This window comes from Cynara cardunculus, assembly GCF_001531365.2.
Source record: "Cynara cardunculus var. scolymus isolate 2C chromosome LG 14, CcrdV1, whole genome shotgun sequence".
Lineage (NCBI taxonomy): Eukaryota > Viridiplantae > Streptophyta > Magnoliopsida > Asterales > Asteraceae > Cynara > Cynara cardunculus.
Window position 1 is genome coordinate 5429975 of NC_037541.1, and position 10425 is coordinate 5440399.

A 10425-nucleotide genomic window follows, 5' to 3' on the forward strand; every position below is an offset into this window, starting at 1 on the left:
TTTGTTTAAAAAACCAAAGACAACAAACTTAATTGATTTTTTATTATAAAATAATGCATAAAGAGTGAAAGATTGTTGGAGAGTTGGGGCTTAATTTTTCTAATAGTTATATAATTGTTTTTTTATATAAATAAATTTGGTTAGAACTTGGGATTATAGTTGGGGGCTTGCACCACTTTGTCCCCTCATTTTCTAAGTCCTGTTTATGTTTTTTCCGTTTTATTACACTTTCCGCTCTTTACTTCTCGTTATTTATATTTCCTTATTTACTTTTCGTTATTTATTTTTGTGTATTTGATTTTCACAATTTATATTTCTTACAATTTACTTTCCGTCATGAGTAGCTGAATTTCTTAGCTCGGGTGTATGACGGAAATGGTGAGTTTATAAATCAAAATAAGATAGACCTTTTTATGTAACAACAATGTTTCATTATTTCATTTTAAGTTTTGTAAAACCAATTACACTTCTTGATGAATTGATCACTAAAAAATGTTAAAGTGTCATGGACTCTAAGCTGAGCCATTGATTGCAGGTCAATTTGGATGATATGAGAAGTAGACTTGAGAGAGTTGCTAACAAAGATATTTGTTATCCGTATTTTCTAAATTGTTAATTCTTGACAGGTTGATCACTTTGAAGTGTTAAAGTGGAAGAGATGAGCCATTAAGAACACATCAATTTGAATGATATGGGAATCCACTTGAAAGAGTTATTTTTAACAAAGAGATTTGTTTATCAATATATTTTGAGGACATCATTTGTCACTATCACTTTTCCGGATGCCTCATAGAGATATGAGTTGAAAGCTATAAAATCAATGCATTGGTGAGGTCCGAGAGGAATACCTTCAAAATAAATAATGAAAATAGTTGTTACTAATTGCATACTATAGCAATTTGTCAACATGGTCTCATGCGGTAGCATTTTGAAAGCATTGGTCTACTGTAAATAATATTTACATCTCACCCTTAAGTCTTAAACTTACTTAAATCGAATAAATAAATCCTTGAACTTAATAAAACAAAAAAAAACCGCAACAAACTTTTGTATTGTGAATGATTAAGTCTCTAAACATCATTTTACCTGAATAAATCATTACACCTATAAAACAGAAGAAATATATTATTTCTCTTTCCATGTATCAACAAATCAGTAGGAAAATACAACAAACCAATAAAACAAAAAAAATTGCACCATTTTTGTTGGTCATTGTTTATTTTTATATTCAAGTAACAATCATATGTGTTTGTTTTTGTTATGTTCATGTGATTGTTTTGAATTTAGAAAAGAAATAATTATTAGATTTTCTTATTATTTTCATTTGAATCCTGAAAAAAAATTATGGATAATGAAAATGGTATTTGATCACTTTTTTCATTGATTTATCGTACTTTGTTACTGATGTGTTGATACATTGACAGAGAAACAATATGACCCTTTCGTTTCATAAATACTGTAAGGACTTGGTTCAAAAATTGAGAGACTTAGGGGCCGTTTACTAAACACTTACTTGGTAAGTGCTTACCAAATAAATTTCCTTATCGAATGAACATGAGAAGGGCCAAGAATCTTACCGGAAAAGAGCAATGAAAAGGATAAAGAGTCTTATCCGGTAAGTAAGGATGACAACTCTTACCCAGTAACTTGTTACATTCGATATGTTTGGATGTACAAAAATCTTACGTATCAAAACAAATAATAATGTTGAATCCTATAGGTGAGCACTTACCGAGTAAGCATTTGGGTAAACGACCTCTTAATTGTTCAAATATGAATGGTCGTTGGGTTTCTGTAGTTTCAAAAAAATACAACGATTTATTTGTTCGATTTCAAGAATTCAAAAATTTATTCTCTAAAAATCTTAACAGAACTTTTGACACATTGCTGAATACCTTTGTGTTCTAAATCAAGAATTTGTACAAGAAATTACAAGGTAAAGAAAAATGGAAGCAGAAACAGCAGATCAGATGGGTTCTAACTTCCATTCAAATTCCAAGTGACTACAATCACTTGAATCTTTCACTTTATTCAGTGCTGCATTTCTGTGTTGCAATAAATGAATCCCTCCCTCCTCTTCTTTAGATTTTCTTTTTCGAGGCATTTTACTCGATACGTTCTTCCATTTAAACTCGAACTTGCATGCTGCAAGACAAGTGATAGGCATCAGTAAGAATCTATGTTACCCTTTGTCGAAAATCCCATGTTCTCTCCGGGTGCGTTTGGTGTTCAGACAGGACAGGACAAAACAACTGTTCAGTGTTTGTTAAGACAGAACTGGACATAACTGAACAAGTAAAATGATCAATTTACCCCTCCATGAGTTGTTTATATATAAAGTTTTATTTTGAGGTTATATTGGTAAAATGTAAGTTGGCTCCATCTTGTTCCATGGGGTCGGGGTGGAACAAGCCTGTTCTACTTTGTTCCACTCTGTTCCTGTATGTTCCAAATAAAAGTCCTGCCAAACATGGAGCAAGGATTCTTGTTTTGTTCTGTCTATCCTATCCAGTGTACCAAACGCACCCTTTGCGTGAGATATAATGAGTTCGTTTAGTTTTTTACATGTATATATACATACACACGTATGTATATGAACGCACCCATGTATTAAATTATTTAGAAGAATAACCTTTTAACTAATTCTATGTTGTTACTGCGGTCAAAATACAAAATATCGGTCTACTGCGGTCAAAATACAAAATATCGGTCAGGACCGATATTCGATATTTCGGTTATATCGATGATATATCGGTCCAAAATAACGGTTAATATAATATTTCTTAGAATTATATATATATATATATATATATATATATATTATGTATGCGTCCATAAACATATAATATGCATTAATTAGAGTTTAGAAATATAGTTTCAAAACTAAAACATTACACAAACAAGTCTCACAAAACAAAATAGGAAAAGTGTTCAAAAACGAGCTAATCGCAAACGATAAGGGTGAACTGTGAAAGAACCGAGAAGAGAAGAAGCATGAACTGTGAAGAACCGAGAAGAGAAGAAGCGTGAGACTTAATATATGTGTTGACTGGTTGACCAAATAAAGAGGCCCAAAAAACTAAGCCCGACATGTAATAGAAAAAGACCAAACATTTGTCTTACAGAAAATCGGTATATCGGACCCATTTTTCCATCAAAATATCGGTAAATATCGGCGATATTATCGGAAGCGATATTTTGACCGATATTTCACCACCGATATTTTTCCAGAGTCCGATATCCGTATATCGCGATATATCGCAATTTTAACAACATAGAACTAATTCTTTTTTAAATACATGAACTTCTGACAGATTTTGAGGGATTCTTACGTTAGGAAGATAAATTAATTTGTTAGGCAGAGACGTTTTTAAATCTGTCAAAAGTTATATGCATTTAAGAGGTTATTTTCCTACCAAATCATCAAAACCATATCTATTTGGGATGTCTTGTAGCATAAAGTGGCATGCATTTAAGAGGTTATTTCCTACCAAATCATCAAAACTATATCTATTTGGGATGTCTTGTAGCATAAAGTGCCATGTAAGATGCCACATATGCAACTCCCCTTGGTCTTTAGACCGGTTGTTAATAACATGGTCACCTTGTTGGTACATAAACTACGATGGACTACAAAAGAATAGAATATATTAGATGATTTCCTTCTTTTGGTTTGATTTTAGACTTGTATACAAACATATTCATACATAAACGCACCCCCGTCTTTTTATCAAATATAAATTCGATTCCTTTACACAAGATAACAGGAAGAGTGTAAAAGATTGCATGTTTACCTTCGCTTTTACTCGCAAAACCTCGAATAAGGCACGCACAAATCCATGGTCTTCCAGCTTGTGATGCTTTTGCGCCACCCTTTAGCTCACCATTATGTTGTCTCAACCTGCAAAACCGAAAAAGTAAGGAAAAACTTACAAAACAGGACAGTTGAATGAATCAAGAAAAAATCTGTTATTATGACCCTACTCCGTGTGGGATTTACTCTGTTATTTTGGTACCAAACAAAAACAAACTAGCACAACATATTCCACATAGAGGTGGGGTCCAAGGGGTAAGATGTAGGCAGAGCTTGCCTCTACACAAAGAAGTTGTTTCCATGATGACCCGCAACAATTGTATCAACTCGATTGATGATAAAATTGTTCTTCATGAAGTAATTCCACAAAACCGAATAGAACTACCCTAGCCCCTAGATGAGCTTTAGTTGATTTGTTTCTTCAGTTTTGGTTTCCATAAAAAATAGAAGCTTAACCATAATGGACTGAATGGTTTCTAATGCATCTCAAAAAGAGTTAATTTAGGGGTTGTTTGTTTACCTCTTAATAGTTACATTAAGAGGCAACCTCTGAATCACTAAGAGGTGAATCTTGTTTGGACAAAAAAAAGTATGTCTCTTAATGGTTCTAAAACCCTCCGAACAATTTTGTATCTTGGACCTCCCTTAACCATTCATCACCCAAATTTCATTCTAAATAATTACCAAACAATTATATTTCATTTTGCATTATATTATAAGAGCCTCTTAATCATTTTGCACCAAACCATTCAGCAACTGCCAAACAGCCCCGAGATTATGCCCAGAAACTACTACCATCTCATGAGTAATAAGTTTCAAATCTTTTCTAATAGTTTCCATAGCTATGCTAGTTTGTTAGCAACTAATGAGCTTACTGGGACTCGATCCTTAGTCAGCTATACATGACTACCTAGTAGTGGCTTAATGACATAGAAAGTGGTTTATTCAATAAGCTTTTAGGAGGAGCTTTATGCAGAAAGTCATTTTTTTCTTCCAAACTTGCCCGTACCAATTAAGAAACACACTCCTTTCCTCTATGAAAAAACCTCCTAAACAAAAACCTTTCCGATCTATACGGTTAATCCACACAGACAATTTTATCCAAACAATCCTAATTTAGATGGGAACACTGAACAATACTTGTTAACTGACCTGGTCTAGTTTTAGTTTTTTCATTCAACTACAATAAGTTGGTATCTGAATAAAAATCTTTCTTTGATATATCAGCTGTAATCAAATGCTAATCTGATCCCTTCTCCATGAACCCTTTAATTGCTTCTAGTTCTACACTTGTGGAAATTGAAGAAACTCAAGATCCATGTTCTTAATAACTTCATTGGTTTCCAAATCATCCATACATTTTCAAAACCTGCTACCCTAATTTGCTGTACCAGTTTGCAGGAATCACCAAAGCACAATTATTTTAAATTTTCGAAATTGTCCGTCAATTTCTCAACAATTTGGGAATTTCTCGAGATAACCTAAGAGATCAAAAATTTTAAATTACACACACACACAGCATAAATATATACACATACATATATATATATATATATAGAGAGAGAGAGAGAGAGAGAGAGATAGAGAGAGAGATATATATATAGAGAGAGAGGGTTACCGGCGAGAAAAATTGGTGGTGACGCCAACGTAAGTTTTGAAAGGGGGATTGGTTGAAAGGATGAGATAGATCGACCAATTAAGATGGTTTGATTCGGATGTTGATTTAGGAAGTCGGGAATGAGGTTTAATGGAAGAAAACGTTGTTGAGAGCAACCTCGTCATCCACATACAAATCGGAACTCCTCTATCCCCTTCGCCGGATCGTTGTTCTGCTAATACAAACAGAAATGGTTGACAAATTATTTCCTCACCGGTTTACAGCGGAAATCGGCAAGTTTTCTAACGTTGACGTCTACTCTAATTTTTTTTTATATTTACATGTTTATTTTAAAAGAATAGGAATCCGGAAAATTGGAATGAAATGTTTGGTTGAAATAAATGAATTTTAATCTCTCTAATGAATTAGAATCTGTCTATTTCATTTGCAACAGAATTTGAGGAAATGATGAAAAAAGATAAAAATACTCTTTCTTCATGACTTATTTAGCCATTTATGCAAATTAAGAAAACCCCTTGTATGCAAGTACAAACACATACATCAAATACATATATATATATATATATATATACATTCGGTCGGTGACAGTTTCATTTGAAGAAGATGAAAGCAGTGCAATTTCATATTTGAAGTAAAAATCAGTAACAAAAGCAAACGGTTCATTCGAAGCAAACGAAAAGTAGTAGAAGAACTCAGTAACAGGTTCAGGTTCGAAAAAAAAAAAAAACAGAAACAGAAAGAAAGCAGTATAGAAAGCAATGGCATAAATCAATAATAGGTTCGATAAGATGAAAGCAGTAGCAGGTTCATTTGATAAGCAGAAAGAAAGCAGTAGCAGGTTCGATTGTTTGATGAAAACAGAAGCAGGTTCATTGATAAGCAAATATAAAGCAAAAAGAAAGCAGTAGCAGAAATCTGTAACAGGCTCGATTGTTTGATGAAAGCAGAAAGCAACGTTCGATCGGTTGGGAAAGCAACGTATCCCGATGAAAGCAGTAGCAGAAATCTGTAACAGGCTCGATTGTTTGATGAAAGCAGAAAGCAACGTTCGATCGGTTGGGAAAGCAACGTATCCCGATGAAAGCAGTGTTCTTTGATGGAGCGGCTAGGGTTTAATATTGTAATAAGGGTATTTTTGTCATTTACACACTTTTAGATGGAATGAATTTCAATTTCATCAGCTTTAGGAAGGAATGATGAATTCCTCAAATTTGGGAATCTTTGGAATTCAATTTAATTCTATAGGTAAGCAAACATTGTAATGGAATTTGGTCAATGGAATTGACCATTCCAATTCCATCATATTCCGACGAACCAAACGCCCCCTAAGGGGTGTTTGGGATTACTTATTTAGTGGATTGGAATTCATGAAGAATTTAACTCTGAAGGAATTAAAATGATGAATTTGATTATGAAGAAATTGGAATAATGGAATTTGACTTTGACTTTGAAAAAATTGGATTGATGAAATTAGATCAAACATTTGGATGGTAGGAATTAGAATAGAATATCTCAAAAAAATTGGAATCTCCATTTTTGTTTCGACCACACCATCCCCACCCCGCCCATGCCTCCCCATCCCATCTTTACCAACCACCATGTTATTAATGTTGTCATCGCAGCTACCACCCCCACCCCTGACCAAACAATTACATATGATGTTGTGATTTTGTTCACATATGAATATTTGATACTTTATAAAAGCAATTTTTAAAAATGTATGAAATTTAAACATGGACTATTATCGATCGAGTGTGATATTTAATATATTTGATTTAAAACATGACGAGGAAAATCCCTTGATTCTCCATGTAAACCAAACAAAGGAATTGAAATTTAATCAAAGAAATTGATCATTCCAATTTCTTTGAATCATTTGAATACTACAAACCAATCAATACCTTATGCATCTTTCTAAAAGTGCCTATCAACTTATATGATGTTAAACGGAGTTTTATAAAAAATAGAGTAAACTATAAATTTGGTCCTTGTTGTTTGTTTTTTGTAACACTTTTGGTCCCTACATTTTCGAAATTACAGTTTTACCATTGTGGTATGCAAAAACGACCGATCTAGATAATATATATTATTATATTTAGTGTATGTATGTATGTATGTATGTATGTATATATATAGAGGAGCGTTCAAATAAAAACTTGCCCCATTTGTGTAAACCAATCTCATCCGTCCATTTTCTTGATCAATGGCTAAGATTAGTTTACTTTATTTTAGGAAATAAAAAATATTAAAAAATTATTTTATTTCAATGATAAGGGAAAATTGGTAAACAAAAGTTAACATCAATATAACATTAATTTCATAAACAAAAGTTAACATCAATATAACATTAATTCCATAAACAAAAGTTAACATCAATATAACATTAATTCCATAAATAAAAATTAACATTAATATAACATCAATGAACCATTTTATAATGAAATCTTTTCACATTAACATTAATTCCATAAAGAACAAAATATAATATGCACCTGTTTCATCATATATTTATTTCATWAAAGAACACAATACATTACGCACCCGTTTCATTTTCATCCTACCAACTAAACAGATCAACTTCAATCACAAAGCAATATGGATCATCATGAACCTAGATATACATTCAATCACAAAGCAACAAGGATAACCATGAAACTTCAATCACAAAGCACCTATTTCATTAACACATATAATATGCATAGACGGAACAAATAAACCATTTTACAATGAAACCTTTTCACATTGAAACAGTTTCATGACCATTGTTTTTTGAACTTTGTTTATGAAACTATTCATTACAATATTTTCATTAGGAAATAGAGAGATTATATTATTTCGATTTTTCAACTGTTTTGAAACGTTTGATGAAACCGTTGCATCAATAGTTCATTTTCCTTATTCCACTCATATGAATTTATGAACCTTTTCATTATGAAACAGTTTCATGAAATCTTTTCATTAAAGTGGATAATATGCCTAAAGAATTAATTTGGACAATATGCCTAGAGTATTAGATTATGAACATGCTTCATTATTATGAACCTTTTCATTATGAAACAGTTTCATGAAATTTACCTCATATGAAATAGTTTCATGAACTTTAGGAATGAAGTTCGCCCCATATGAACGTCCCATATGAAACAGTTTCATTATGAAACAATTTTATTATGAAACATTTTTATTATGAATGCCCCATTCAAATCAAGTTTTTAATATTATAATATATTAAAATTTTTTAATATGTTACCATTCAAGAAATTTCCATTACTAAATTTCCTTATTTAATATTTATTAATAACTATCTTATTTATCATAAAAATATAGAAAATGACCAAAATACCCTTATTGATTAAATTTAATTAAAAAAGAATGGAATTTTCCTATTGGTCGAATTTGGTTTACACGGTTTCTTAGAATTGCATGGTTTTCATTTGAACCTGCCCATATATATATATATATATATATATGTGTGTGTGTGTATGTATGTGGTATGTATATATATATACCTGCAACTCTTTCCTTTCCAGTGCATCGATGACTCGAAGACCTTTTCTTTTCCGATGAATGGTGCCACCCCATCCTCCTCATCAAATGCTTGCAACTCCCCTTCCCCTTGGCCGTTCCCTACCATCATTTTTGCAGGTGAGGAAGACACCATCTTTGTTGACCATCTCCACTGTGCCACCACCATTCATTGGCCATCTCCACCATCTATCCCCTTGCCTTTGCCTTCTTCTTCTGCTATGAGCACCACCTGACAATGTCTCCTTTCTTCCTCTCCAATTACAACAGGTGAAGGTCACACTGCTTCAAAGTTCAACCCTCCCCTGTTCTTTCGCTGCAAGCCTGTTGGTGCAACTCTAGGACAACAAATATGGTGATTTTGCTTAATTTTACAGTTTTACATCTCTGATTGCAAATAGATTGAGCGATTTGCCTCCTCCGGTGACCCTTCTCTCTCATCGCCCTAAGAAAGGTTATAGGTTGCCTTTTGACCTAAACCCTTTGGCTTCCGCTACCTGGAACTGCTACTCCAACAACCAGGCTCTCGACAATCGTGTGCCCAAGCAACCTGCAACTCCCTTTTTTTCTGATGAATACTCCCTCTTTCGTCAGCCATATCATCTTCCCCATCATATTCATCTCCAACATCTTCCCTTGTACAATAACCCTCCCCCTTTCTCCTCTGTAGCAGGTCCGATTTTTCACCACGTTAATCTCCAAAACCTCCTCTGCAACCCTCAACTTATCGACATTTTTGTGTAAATCATTAATCTTCTAACTCAAATTTGGGTTTGTTTCGAATTCTCTCTATTCACATCGAATTTGTTTTAGATTTTGAAGGGTTTGTTTCAGATTTATAAGGTTTGTATTTGGTTTTGATTTTGGTTTGAATTTGGGTTCTTTAATTAGGGTTTACATTAAGGATCATAAATTGCTGGTTTTAGGTTTTGATTGTTATTGACTGTTTTTATCGTAAGATTTGGATTTGGATTTAACTCGATATTGTTATTTGGATATGTAATTGATTTTGATTGAGGCTTTTATGTTCTTACTCTTGGTCAGAAAAGACGACCATTGCCAGTGAATTTCATTTCCATTTGTATATGTATACGTGTGAATTATGGGACACTTGTTATTGGATATTTCATGTTATTTAATCTTTAACAGAAAATAAGATGAAAACCTAAAAAGATGAAAATGCCCCTCAACTAACGGATTCTTTTAAGAACGTTAGTGGGAGGAACCAAATCCGGTCGTTTTTGCATATCATAATGGTAAAACTATAATTTCGAAACTGTAGGAACTAAAAGTGTTACAAACAATAAGCCATAGGGACCAAATTTGTAGTTTACTCTAAAAAAATATTTAGATTAGCTTATGATGGTACTAAAACGTAATAAACTAATAAGTATTTTTTTCCATCCAAAGATCCAAAACTTGAGAAAATAAAGCCGCAACAACATTTTATATGATTATGCTCTTTATTATG

At 32.8% G+C, this 10425-nt stretch overlaps 1 protein-coding gene across 1 annotated transcript; it reads right to left on the reverse strand.

Moving 5' to 3' along the window:
* Positions 1–1835: 1835 nt before the first annotated feature.
* LOC112526737 (structure-specific endonuclease subunit slx1) lies at positions 1836–5763 on the reverse strand. Its single transcript, XM_025137143.1, has 3 exons — positions 5433–5763; positions 3795–3901; positions 1836–2145 (listed from the first exon to the last, which is right to left on the reverse strand). The coding sequence occupies exons 1-3, from the start codon at positions 5600–5602 to the stop codon at positions 1967–1969; spliced, it is 456 nt and encodes a 151-aa protein (XP_024992911.1). The 5' UTR covers positions 5603–5763; the 3' UTR covers positions 1836–1966.
* Between the last annotated feature and the right edge of the window lie 4662 nt (positions 5764–10425).